Below are 14,786 nucleotides of genomic sequence, written 5' to 3'. Positions count from 1 at the left end.
ATGTAGTCCTGCATCATATTTACCAGCAAATTTTTAACTGTTGAGATCCTTACGTATATACCGTTCACCATAACGCGTATTACTTCATTTTGAAAAATTTAAATGGTGTACAAACATCAATTTATAATGATCGACGTGTTCGCGACTCATTCGTTGCGAATTGAATTAAGCTAAGACATGCAATTGGTCCTGGTCTTATTCAAAATGAAAGCCAAAATGTTTGACTCCATGTATGTAATACTCCTATATGGACAGTTGGTATGGAAAAAAACGTCTCTACGTTACGGTGCCGACAATATTCATTTTCTCTCTCGTTCGAGACACTTTATCTGTACTGCGCATGCTTTATGCACGCAAAAGATGCGCAGAACTAACTTAAGCGCTCGAAGGAAAGAGAGAACGATACACTATTTGTTTCACTTAATCGGAACACTTTTCACTTATATGAACTGTCCATACAGAAGTATTACATATAGTTTTGAGTCATCTTGTAGAGATACGGTAAATGCACTTTCCGAGTACTAATATTTTATAACATACGTGGAAAATCAGCAGATTTTCATTTAAAAATAGCCGCCGTGGGTTGAATAAATGCTTTTGACATTGCTTTTTGTGTGGTTTGTGAGATTATTTGTTGGATTTTAGACCTTATTATTCAGTTCTCTGGCGAAAGGGCTTCTTAAAAACTTGCTACTTTAATAATTGCGGTAACAAGTATATTGGAAACTGGAAACTCCACCTAAAACTCAAGTTTTTCCTTGTACATTTTCAGCTGATACTGTGTTATCACTTTGCAACCTACCCATCACTTTGCAACCTACCCATGTTCTATAAACTTGAACGCAACAATGGAAATAAATGAAGTCCTCTTAACATCATAAAAAACAAAAACACTGTAAAAAACCAAGAAAAGATAACACGGGTACAGACAAAAAAGTTGATTGTTTACGCCACAGCCGTCATTTTGACGTAGAACGGCCGTCTTAGATTACCTGATAGTCAAGTGTTTTGAAAATGACAGCTGTCAGAAGGAGTTAACATAACCTCTTTTGAATAGAACCTAATAGTATTGTTTTGTCCCAACAGTCCCAACAAAGGTTTTATGAGACGTATACAAATGTCACTAACAAAAAAAATATTGTGAATGCAATAATGTTGTTAGCGCAAAATGAAAAAAAAAACTCGTGCTCGAATTGAACGATTTCGAACGGAAGTAAAATAAAAAAAAATGAATACCTTCTAGAGACCGAATGTCTGTGAAAGTTTAAATTCGACTCGATAATTAGTTTAAAGTGCTCCGAATAATAAATAATTGAAAATCGAAAGCAGCACACGTTCTAGAACCCGATTCCCGGACTCCGGAGCTGCTCTAACGATTTCATATTAACAGAAAATTGTTCGGGGCAAATTTTATCTTCGCTTTGTCACAACTGAACGAGTTTTTAAAGGGATTAATCAACAGTATCAAAAACAATACTTACGTGTTGAAAATTTTAGTTACTTAATACTTATGTCTATCTACCCTTACGGGTGTAAGACGAGGGTTTAATCGAGTCTTTAGACCAAAATTATTTCCATTTCTTTTGGTTTTTTGTTCTGTTCTGTTCTCAGTAGTTTTGCTCATCTGTCCAGGTCTTCCTCTGTTTCTCGGTCTTACTCTAGTATTTTTCTTGCAACCCTTTCCTCATTCATTCTTTTCACATTTCCGAACCATCTTAGTTGATATTCTTCTATGCATTGTTCTCAAAGTTTTGTATCTCATTTCCGTTTTTTGTATCTTTTTCGTGGGTCTTTCGGAACCAAAATAATTGGAGTATTGAGAATTTGAAGGTTAAATGTACGTGCTTCAAAGTTGTTCAATTATCTTATTTTCTGATTTTCAGCACATAAGGGTGCAAGTGCTTAGGAGGGTTTATCCGCCTCTACTACAACTATTTCATTTCCCTCCACTTCTGTGTGTCTCGGAACCCATTAGAGAGGAACTTTATTCTTCTTAACTAAATCATTTAACTTGCTAATCAGCTGGGATTTAATGACATTAGAGCTGTAATGGATTAAGTTCACTTCAGTCTCTGAAGACGATAACTTGGTTATCGAAACGCGCGTCCGACAGTGTAATTGTGAGTGTTGGTGTAGTGGTGGTGTAAACAGTGTATTCAACTGTAATAGATGCTTGTTAATACTCCTATTTTTTCGTATTATATCTAAAATATTCTTTTCCTTCTGACTTTTCAAAGAAAAATGAATCTGCATATTAATAAACAGTGTGAATAGTTATAAAGTCATGTATAGATAAATATAAAATTAAAAATATTACTAAAATTGTCTTAGCCTTTTTTATAATTAACTGATTTTTCTTTAAGAAATTTTTTTATTCCGTGTTTTACTGTTTTTTTTTAATATTCATAATTAAATGTATTTTTTCTTCTCTATTTCATAGCTTATTAATGCAGTTTTTGTCGTAAAGAAGACCTCTTAATCTATTCTTGAAATATTGCGATGTCTGTCCTATATAAACAGCATCATGATTATTATGAATAACATCACATATATATTTTTTTCGATTTTCGATACATTTCTTTGTTATCATGAAATATAGAACATAAAATAGGAAATTATTTCTTACAAATAATATCGTTCAAGTGATAGCCATCTCGCTTGTGTCATTCTTAAAAACTGGTCCTTAGATTTTCGAAAAGTTTTCAACACATAGAGCCGGCTGTGTTATCCCCTTCTTAACGAATATTCTTCTTTAAAGATTATCCCAGAAAAACAAAACAGCTGGAGATAGGTCTGGGTTGCTGAGAGGCTATGGAATATTTCCAAGAAACGAGAAACCGCACGAAACCATCCCCAACCCTTCTCCACGCGTGTTGTCTTCGGTACACGGGTATAAAAGTGCTCAAATTCATCGTCCACACGTTATATTTTAAATAACTTTTAATAAATGTCCATTATTACATCCCGTAGAATAAAAATGATGCCGGTATGATATCATTTATCTAATTCAATTTAATACAGACAAATCCGAAATAAAGAACTTTTTGTATTGTAGTATGGAATGTTATTTTGTACTTGTATTCAAAACTTGAATATGAATAGAACATAATACCTACTATAGGCTTTTATTTTCATTGAATATTTTAATGAAGTCATCCTTGAAAGGCGATTCTACAGGATGCTGTTCTTGTGAAAATGCTAGAAACGCTCGTTATAAAATTAAGCACAAACAAATCTTTGTATAGTGCTTTCAAATTAAACCACAATTAAATGTTGAAAACTTACATAGCTAGCAGAATATAAATTTATGAAAGAAGAAAAACCAAGAATAAACCGGTAGAAAACAAGTCCTTAGACTTCTAATACACAAAAAACAATTGATTTAGATTGGAAAAATTATAGAATTTATATATGATAAAATGATAAAACTGTACAATACATTAGAATAGGTTAGGTTAACACTTTGCCATCGGCCGGTTTGGTTTCGAGTGAAGATCCGCAACTTCAAGCTTTATGATTCGTCCGTTGGTATCCGTAAACCAATTACAGCATTATATTTCTAGATTAACCATTTTTTTTTCTTGTTTTTGACTGGACGTGTCGTCCTAAACCGGTACTGCTGATCCAGAATTTGAGATTTGTGTAGGAGCGATATAAAATACGTGTTTTATCACAATAGTTCTACGTTGACTATTAGTGAATGTATAAATATGCTGCATGCTTTTTTTTCTTTAAATTCGTATGTTGTAGTTACTTAATAAAGGAAAATTATTCACTAGTCGATTTGTCAAAGTATATTAAAGTTTATACAAACATGCTAGCAATGACGTGTACTAAATTTACTTCGTAGGATAATTTTGTAATTATGAAAATAATTACTCAACAGACTGGTGGTCGAATATAAAATATTCGAATGATTCATCGAAAGAAGATTCGAGTGGAGAAGAGGACCGTCAGAGTATTCAGAAATCTCGGATTGTGAAGAATCTGATATGTATTTGTTCCTATTTTTCTATATTTATAAAGACTTGCAGTTATATTATGATATTTTACAAAGCAACAGAGTATTTGACAATAGATATGAACATGACTCATATATCAAGCGAACTAAATTCACCCTGTATATGCAACGCATAAAATTAATATCATTGGAAAGCTAAATTTGACTGACACGAATTAACTGAAAGTGAAAGAGTGGTAAAATATTTAGCAATAAAAAGGATTCAACATAAAAATTTCAATTTATAATTTTTGTATCAGTAGAATAATTTATTAAAATGGACATTAACAATTGGAATAAGAAATAAATTCCAGTAAACATGTTCGCTTCTAAAGATTGTAATGTCATAATATGAGGATTGAATTCTTCTACGCTTTTTGTTTTGTCTATGTTGAGGCACCAATAGAAAAAGAAGAGGAAGGACCCACTACAATTAGAAATTAGCATATAGCCAGCCAGGTTGATGTTTGACGAGGCCAGAAATCGATAAGCTGTACTAGAAATATTTGATTTAAACATCAAATCAGTTCTTTCTGAGAAAGCAGTTGGGAATTTCAAATAACTAGTACACGGCACCCTAAACGCTAATGTTGTTATTAATCCAAAAAATAAGGGTGAAAACGATACCGAAATAATTGTAGATGAATATTTTGTAATACAAAATTACTACGATTGTTTTCATCAAATTTAAAATCTTTTATTTTATTGATTTCACAATAATTGATGCAAATATTAAATTACATTAATATGTATTTATTTTTTGACAGCCCTGTAACTGTTTACATCTTTCAAAGTATATATTGTCGGTTTGCGGGTGGTGAGTTAAGATGAAATATGCAAAAACGAACTATAGCTCAACAATATACATATTTCGTATTGTGAATTATTTTGAATTTCGACAATAAATGTAAACCTAATCGTAAAATGCTTTCCTGATATCGACCCGATTAACGGCCGGCCTATTTAACATCTTCCACTGAGGAAAGGCGGTGTGGTGTGGATGTGACTGTCATATCCGCTTTAATAAAAGCAGCGGCGGCAAGCGGCGGTTGTACTGATTTACAATGTAACATTTTTGAACCACATGACACTTTAACAAGAAGAATTTATACCACGTTGCATTTGTATAATATAGTTAAGGCAATTAGGTTGAAATTTTTGGATACATACATTAAAATTTCAGACTTCGAGGGTTTTCTGAAAAGTTTCTGACCTCAATCTGAAGATGTCAGTACTTAGTTTTGAAAGGCAAAACGTCTACGCAAATTAAACTGTATGCTGTATGTTTCTAAGGATGCGAAACATGTTTCTGTTTTAACCATTTTCGTAACGACCTGTAGGTTGTACTACAACAGACAATTTAACCAGAGAAACTATTGGAAGCATCAAAAACGGTCTGAAACGCAGCTAGTGTATTTTCCAAGATCTGTTTCGTGAAGTGAAGTACACGTGAAGTACCTAACGGCAGATTTTGAGGGGTTTTCAGTAGATATTGAAATCCAAATCTGACATACTAGGTTGTTATGACTGTGTTAATGTATTACTAATTGTTTTCTCAATTAATTCCGTTCGTAATATATACATTTACACTAAAATAACAAGGTATACATACCTAGATGACTATGAGCAAATCAAGTGTCAGTATACTAACACCCAAAGGAGAATCTGATGAATTTGTGATTAACAAAGGAGTAAGACGAGGCGACTCGCTATTTAATTATAGTTAAATTAAAAGCCAAACTATACTCATTAATAAAAAGACGCTGGAGAAAACACAGACTTACTTATACTAAAAAGTGTCTGTAAATACAAAAAAACACAAGAAGCACACAAGAAATAATCAAAATTAAAACGAACGAATTAAATAGAATTGGCACAATAATTATCAAAGGGATTCCCTATATATTGAGCCCGGTTATTTGATTCTCAATGTATTTATTTATATTATTATATTTGACAAGATGTATTCTTCTTTTTTATTATATCTCATGACAACTACTTCCTTGACTCTTCTAAGCATGCTGGCATCTCTAGCTAATTGTCGATATTTGGATGATTTGATCGCTTAGTGATTGAAAACTTATATTAGAGTTAAAGATCTTGTTTATTCATCTTCTCACAACTACCATATTTCTACTAATTCGATTAAAAATTCGTAGTGTTCATTAAAATTTTATTGAAACAAATATGTGATGTTGTGCTTACCGATCACGTAATCTATGAATGGTGTTCGTTAAAGCATCGTGTAATCAATAGTTAGATGACAAAGAAATTAATATTTATTGTTGTAATAATTTCGGAAATAATTATTGTTTTAATGGTGTTTTTGAACTTTTGAACTCTTCAACATAATAATTTACTTTGACAAAATGTACATACAAATACCACATATCAATTGAAAATTAAATTTCCAATTGAGAAAACTATGAAAATTACGTAAAACATTGGACAAATAATTTACGTTATAAATCATTGTTCACTAATTTGAGCAACGTTGCCAGACTTTATAAATAGTATCAAGATATAAAACAATAAGGTTAGGTTAATATTTAACATAATAAAATTATTTGACCGTTAATTATAGATGCAATTAATAGATACAATAAATATATACATATTTCAGATCTGTACATATGAAAAGTATATTAATTGTTGATATATTTATTTTATGAACATGTTTTGATCGATGATATATCTACCACGTATATAACAATTTTCAAACTGACTAGCGCCGATCCTGTTTCTAAATATAAAACATTTAAACACATACAGCTGTGAACGAGGTTGTATAAAAAATTTACGAACCTTTATGAGAAATAGACAAGAATGCTCTATGAAGTGTTCATTTATTGAAGAAGGTCACTAATTAATAAATGTCAATTGTTCTTAGAACATAACTTAAAGCTGAGTTTTATCGATTTCTATATTTTATTGAATAATGAGCAGTAGCGGTTTTTTTTTGAGTATGTGTATAATCCTCTCGATATTGCATCAATATCATCAATATCCTATCAACCCCTGTCTACAACCGTTTTAATACATTAGGCAACTAGCCTTACAATTAGACAGCTCTAGGTTGTAAGGTTGGATAGCCAGATCTAGTTTATTCTCTAAAAATTAGTGACAAGTGACATTTTTGACTCACTCTAACCGATTTTTGAATTAATTCTGACTGATACATCTTAATTATAATTATATATTTATAAAATAAATATTTACTAATTTGATGGTTCTGCGAATAGTTGCAACATTCAAATAAATATATAAAATATTACATCCTAATATTTTTCTATATAGTGTTTATAAATAGTTGTAAATTTTAAATAAGTTATAACGTATTATCATATATAACATATATTTTTGTTTTTATCAAGACTAACTGCAGCCGGTTAAATTCATTCTTTTAAATCGACGATTTTTAGCCTGTGAATTCCGAAGTGATCGTTTGAAGATCGATATAATGTTGTATGAAAAAGTTAAAAATACTTTCTGATACCTCTCCCTATGTTTATGTAAGTGCAACAAAAAATACGATTATAAAAAGTTATATGACATATTATCACATTCCATCAACATCATCAACGTTTTTAGATACCGTGAATAATAGGTTAGATAATGTTTTTCAATTGAGTAACTGATTTTATAGTCTTTTAATCAGTGTATCCATACTATAAACTGAAATTTTTCCTAAATTTTATCTGTTAATTGCATTCCGAAACATGTTACAAATTTTAAGTAATTTTTGGTGTATTTAGATGAGTCAATTTTAACCTACTCGTAAATACGGCAGATTTGTTTATGAAATCAATAGCACATTTAATATAGGCAACATTTTAAATAACTATCTTTATTTAGAATCATATTTTTTGCAAAAATATAAATCATTCTATTTCCACCACGTTCCCTTCCACATTATAATGGCCTCTGTTAGAAAGTATTTAGTGTTGCATAACTAATATACTTTAATAATAATAAAGTATATTTAGAATTGAGATATTGTATTTGCATACACTAATTCCGTGAATACTTGAAATATGAGATTAGGTTGAAATTACAACCATATATGTAATACTTATTATATATATGATTAAAACACAATCAACAACTTTTTAAAATTTTCCCCTGTTTTATATTGAGCAAAAAATGAGAATATTGGGTAAATAATCGAGTGGCGCGGGAAAGCTAATCGTAAAAGAAGAATTTTTGACAACTGACGTTGTTCAGAAAATGGCGAGATGTTAGTGAAGTATTTATTATAGTTTGTAGTTGTTTTTAATAACAAGAAGTGAAATTTTTAGATTTAATAAATAATTTTATGTTGAATTCAATGTGTATCAATATATTTATTTTTAATCATTGGTTTCTATGGCAAACGACAAGGAAGATTTTTTCGATGCATTTAAGAATACATCAATGAACAAAATTGAAAAATTCAGTTTCAAGAAAATTGATAAGAGTTCTACAAAACCTCACGTAACAGAAAAAATATCGCATTTTTTTAAACCTGTTGAGAAAAAGGTAATACCAAAAGATAGTATTGAAGATGAGTTAGAAGCTATTTTTCATGAACCTTTTCCTATCAGACCAAGCGAAATATCTTCAAATTTAACGGATCCAAATAAAAATAATTCTACTCATCAAATCAACAAGCAGTCAAAGTTCAATTTTAAAGCCACATTAAACGAAACTGCTCATATTTCTAATGTTGAAGCCACAAATAACTTTGAGAATAATACGAAACCCTCTAATAATGTTACACATAATAACAAGAATTATAGTTTGAATCAAAACAAGAAAAATTATATCTCTCCCACAAAACCAAATTTTAAAAAACTTACTTGCACCACTTCTTCAGATGAATTTGAAGTTAAAGAGACAACACAGGAAACATCTCCGAAGAATAAATCGAAACATAGTCCAAAATTAGTGATTCCTAAAAGCTCTCAAAAATTCAAATTCAAAAAGACTGTAACTAATATTTCTGCTGTATATGAATCAATTTTTGGTAATAGCTCAAATAAAGAATGTTTATCTACAGACGTTGTAAAGGTACAGACTAGTAGAAATATTTTTGATTTTACAACAGAAGAAAAAATACCTGAGGATGAGAAGCAAAATGATTTAAATATATCAAGTTCAACAGATGATTTCCCAAAAATCAGTAATTCAAACAAACCACTAAAATCTGATACTTCGGCTTGCGAGAGTCCCAGTTTCCTTTCTTTAAAGAGTAGATGTTGTGTAGTTTCTGAAGAATCTGTTTCCCAATCTCCAGTTGCACAGCAACTAGAGGTATCAAATGATAAAGTAAAATTCGACAAACCTAAAAATTCAGTAAGCAACAAAATTTTAGACGACGAGATAACTATTATCAGTCAGTCATTAGCTGCTTCTGAAGATGATTATATGGATGATGAAACTTTTGAAAGGATATTTGGTGGCGCAAATGAGAATGCAAATAATCAAGATGAAGATATCAATTTAAACTCTATTGATTGGAAAGATGATTTTGAAAAAAATATTGAAAATGATGTAGGTAAGTACAAATATATTAACTTGCACATTGAAGATACATAGCAAGAAACTTTTAGTTTTCTAATATAATTATATGAAAATAGTATACATTATTTCCATTTAATTACTTATTTTCAAAATAGTTTTTGCAACAATTATACTGTAATGATTCTCTTATTTATTTGAAGTATTTCTAACACTGTCTCTTACTTAATTTATTTACACACTTACATTAGACACTATTTATAATAATCAACTGTTCATTACTTATATAATTTATTTAAATTCACTCATTTGTATCCAACATCTATTATACAGGGATGAAGCTCTAGTCTTTATACACTCCCCACAAAAATTAAGGCATTATTTGTTATTTAGCTAAAAGTTTTAAAAAGATTTCTTTGTCTGTATGATTAGGCACGTTTTTATTTTATATGTTTTTATTATAAAGCATCTACATCACAAAATTCGGAACATTGCTATACAGAAGAAGTATCTGCTATAAATTGGAATGAAGATGTTTTTGATGAGGATACAGATACACCTGTAATTAGTTTCAAGGATCGGGATGATAACACTTTGGAATTTAGAAAAAATTATCATTTCTCAGATACTGTGGAAGAAGTTTTGCATCAAAAGTTTGGTCTACAAACATTCAGGCCCCAGCAACGTGAAATTATTAACGCAACATTAAACAGGCATGACTGTTTTGTTCTTATGCCAACAGGAGGAGGGAAGAGTCTTTGTTATCAACTTCCAGCCATTTTAAGTGAAGGAGTCACAATAGTTATTTCTCCTCTTAGGGCACTAATTGGAGACCAAGTAGATAAAATGAATGGTCTAGACATTCCAGCTGCTCACCTTTGTCAGGATGTCAGTTTAGAAGATACGAATCGAATTATGACTAAATTGTATTGCAGAGAGCCACTAATAAAATTGTTATATCTTACACCTGAAAAAATTATGGCATCCAAAGCCGTTAATGATGTTTTAAAGAATTTGTATCAAAGAGGAAAGTTGGCTAGGTAAATTGTGAACATTGATATGATGTTAGGGTTTTTACATACATATATATATATTGTAGGTTTATTCTTGACGAAGCTCATTGCTTATCACAGTGGGGTCACGATTTTAGGCCCGATTATAAACAGCTTACTTTTCTCAAACGTGAGTTTACAGATGTTCCAATTATGTGCCTTACAGCGACTGCTACCAAACAAGTAGAAAATGATGTTATCAATATTTTAAAATTGAATAATATTAAAAGATTCATCATGAGTTTCAATAGGCCCAATATTAAATATCAGGTATAATAATAGATTGATTTTTAATGTACAAGGTGGTTTATAATTAGTAGATCAATATTTAGAGCTCATGAAGATACTTTTTTCACTTATATTTTAAAACTGAATAATAAGGGGTATACAATTTTTTAAAGAGGGTAGTAATTACAAGATCACATGCTCACTATAAAATAGATGACACAAAAAGCTATACAAGAAAAGAAAAGAAATTGTACTTGGCCTTTTTAAGCGAGGTTGACACTATATGTAGCACATCTATATAGCTCTATTACAAGTTCAAAAAGTGACACTGGAGATCTGCTGTATAGCCCAGTTATGAAGCAAATTTAAGCTTATACAAATATAAATAACAGAATTGCAAAAAGAGAGGCAGACCAAGAAACCGTGGGATAAGGTTATAACCTTGAATGAATAGGTAATAAACTGGTAAGAAGAAAAGGACCTAACTAAAAAGGACTTGTGTATTCTGTTTTATAGATTTACATCGTTTGATATTCAATTTCTAGTGCTTCTGCAGTATTTTTATTCCATTGGGTTTGAGATCTGATAGTAATTGGAAATATTTTTCCAATCTTTTTTGATTGTTAATATTTTTAACAGGCATTTAAAAAATGATATCCTCAATTCTCCCCTTTTAAATAATCATTTATTCAAAGAGTGTACCCTTATTTTCAGACATATCATTTTTAGATATTAATGTATATAATTCTGGACTACATTGTGCATATTAAAATCAAATATTAAATTTTTATTTCTTAGACCTTTTATATATGTTTATGTTTATAAATTGTTTTGATTATAAGCCTCTTCTGTTATAAAATTAGTTTTTTTCAATAGTTTTTGAAAGATAGATAAAAATTATTAAAAAAACTAATATTCTAACAGAAGACATCTAAAATTAAGATGATTTAAACACACGAATCAAATATTATTGAGTTAATTTATTGTATATTTAAGGTTATACCAAAAAAAGGTAAATTTGCTAGTGAAGAAATAATACAATTAATTAAAAAGAAATTTCTTAAAAAATCTGGAATAATATATTGTTTAGCAAGGAATGATTGCGAATCTTTAGCTGACATGTTAAACAAAGCTAATATCATGTCAAGACCATACCATGCTGGTATGTCGGATAAAGTCCGTAATGCAATTCAAAGAGAATGGATGCAAGATAGGTAGAACTTATTTAATAACATGATAATATTTTCACTTATTTCGATTTTTTAGGTTTTTTGTTATAGTTGCCACAATTGCTTTTGGAATGGGTATTGACAAGCCTGATGTGAGGTTTGTAATACATAATTCGTTACCTAAATCAGTTGAAGGTTTCTATCAAGAATCAGGAAGAGCAGGACGAGACGGAGATATTTCGTACTCATATTTATTTTATAATTACTGTGATGTTTTGCGTTTACAAAAGGTAAGTAGATAAATAACATTTGTAATATGAATTTGATTAATTTTTGTTTTAGTTGATGCAACTGGATAGAAAAAGCAATGCGAGTGTCCGCGAAGGCCATAACAACAATTTGAAACAAATGGTTTCGTTTGCAGAAAATATGGTCGACTGCCGTCGTTACTTACAATTAATACATCTCGGAGAAAATTTTAATAGACAACTCTGTATCAAAAACAAGGCAACTACTTGCGATAACTGTGAAAATATTGATACCTATAGTAGCGTAGAAGTAACAAAAGATGCCAAACAACTAGGAATATTAGTAAAAGATCTGTCAGCGAAATCAAATGTAACCATGTTACATGTAGCAGACGTTTATAAAGGATCTAAAATACAAAAAATTTTCAAAATGGGTCACGATAAACATCGACTATACGGAGCGGGTTCTTCATTCAATAAAAATGATATACAAAGGATTTTAAAAACTATGGTGTTGAAGAACGTTTTAGAAGATAAAGTAATTTACGCAGGAGAATATCCTGTTGTTTATATAACGACAGGAAAAAAGTTTAACGCTTTAAACGCACCGGACCTAAAAATAACCATACCTATTAATAAAAAATCTGTAAATAAAGTAAACTCGACAATAGAAGATAATGAGGGCGAAGAAGAAGATTCTATAGAAGACAGACAAGTTCCAGGGCCTTCTAAACCTCTTCCTATAAACACCAACAAAGTGAAAATCGCATCTTATTCCAAATTCAATAAAACGAAAATAAATAATCTCAAAGTACAATGTCACGAAGCTTTATTGGAAGAATGTCGAAAATTAGCGCTGGAAAGAAATTTAACTTTATCCGCAATCATGAATCTAACAGCCATTAAGACAATGTCCGACGTTTTACCAAAGACCAAAGAGGAGTTTTTGAAAATACAGCACGTCACTGCGGCTAATTATAAAAAATGCGGGGAAAATTTCTTGGCCATAACGTCGAAATTTCGCGAACAAGTTGATGCTTTAGGAACGGCGCCAAAAATAACAGAATCCTCATCGTTTGGTAGTAGCTTTGATGACGAAAGTGATTGGAATAATCCACCAGTACCTTCACAGAGAGGTACTAAACGAAAATGGACGGGCGGATATAACTGGAAAAATAAAAAAGGGAAAAAGAAAAGAACCGCGAATAGTCCTAAGAAAAAAACGTCGCCGAAAAGTAAATACAAGAAAACGGGGTGGAAAAGCAAACGCGGTGGTGGTAAAGGCGGTGGTAGTTCAATTGGATTGATGCCGTTACATTTCAAGTGATTGTTGTTGTTGACTAATCTGTATATATGTATATTGATAATTTATAGCATCTATATTTGTTTATCATGTTTTGTATTACAACTTATTTTTTTAATATTTTCATTTTATTTTAGCTGGAATTCAATTATATCCTGCAAAAAATATTTCTCCCCAATATATGAAATAATGTTTGAAACGTATTAAGTAGTATTGATGAAATCTCTCGGAACTGTTAAATGCAAGTTTACAGAAGAGGAATAAAACTTGACAATTAAGAATTGGCACAATTTAAATTATTTTAACTCATGAAAACTAAAAGAATTATTCCATTGCTTATTAATGCTAATTCAATCTATACGAACCTAGATATTAGAACCAGAATTTTAACAAAATAATTGCAGGAAATGTATTCTTATTATTCTCCCAAATGGGGCAAGTTATCATAAAAAGACTAAATCTTTAGGAGCCTTCAATTATTGAAGATGGTCCCATTTTTGTTTCTTAATTTTTAATGGTTTGCTTCTTGATTGTGAAAAGTCAGAAACAAATTAATTATCTTTCTTCATTCCTGGAAGGTTCTCAAATTCATTAAACAGTTTACCTCCAGTCTCTGAAGATGTTAATTTGATTATCGAAACGCGCGTCAGACAGTGTAGTTGTTAGAGTTGGTGTAGTGTGTTCAGTATATATTTGTTTATCGATTAGTTATTTCCATACTATACGAATCGAACAAAAATTTGGGTCTATAAATGATAAATATTTTTGTTTGAACATTGTGAATAAGTAGAACGCAGCCTTAGAACGAGGATAAGGTGTGTAAATTTCCAATATAACTGGAAAAAATTGAAATATACAAATTATTTTTACTATAAAAAAATTAAATTTGAGGTTATGTACTGATAACTTGGTTATCGAAGCGCGTGTCGGACTGTAACTGTGAGTGTTGGTGCCATGGTGGTGTAAACAGTGTGCTCAGTACTCAAATTCATCAGCAAAGTCAAGTTTAACCCCTTACGAAACGAATTTTTTTTAAACTATTTTTTCATATTGTTTAATAGTTACTTATGGACGCCGAAAAAGGTTACAGTTGCTATAGCAAAGAAAGTGGAAGGGTCAATGACGGGTCAGTCTAGGAATGTAAACAATTTGGTCTCTTGGGTTATTAGGTCAGTGATAATTTATAACAAGTTGTCTATCTGGAAATTTTGCCTCTCATCTGACAATATATTTTTTTTAATTCGAAAAGCTCCTTTTAACATTTACTTAACTGGAGCATATTTGAGT

At 30.6% G+C, this 14,786-nt stretch overlaps 2 protein-coding genes across 2 annotated transcripts in view; both read left to right on the top strand.

The window, feature by feature from the left end:
* The window catches only part of LOC130446311 (zinc finger SWIM domain-containing protein 6-like), a 188,342-nt gene that overhangs the window by 159,565 nt on the left and 13,991 nt on the right, over positions 1 to 14,786 (top strand). The gene's annotated exons all lie outside the window — the stretch shown is intronic.
* Positions 8,185 to 13,984, top strand: LOC130446312 (recQ-like DNA helicase Blm). The gene is made up of 6 exons (XM_056782489.1): positions 8,185 to 9,536; positions 9,966 to 10,539; positions 10,599 to 10,821; positions 11,776 to 11,993; positions 12,046 to 12,238; positions 12,291 to 13,984. Exons 1-6 carry the CDS (start codon positions 8,366 to 8,368, stop codon positions 13,521 to 13,523), a joined length of 3,612 nt encoding a protein of 1,203 aa, XP_056638467.1. The 5' UTR covers positions 8,185 to 8,365; the 3' UTR covers positions 13,524 to 13,984.

Source organism: Diorhabda sublineata, chromosome 7, assembly GCF_026230105.1.
Source record: "Diorhabda sublineata isolate icDioSubl1.1 chromosome 7, icDioSubl1.1, whole genome shotgun sequence".
NCBI classification, from domain to species: domain Eukaryota; kingdom Metazoa; phylum Arthropoda; class Insecta; order Coleoptera; family Chrysomelidae; genus Diorhabda; species Diorhabda sublineata.
Note: the sequence above shows the minus strand (reverse complement) of the source record. Positions and strands in the feature narration are given on the sequence as shown.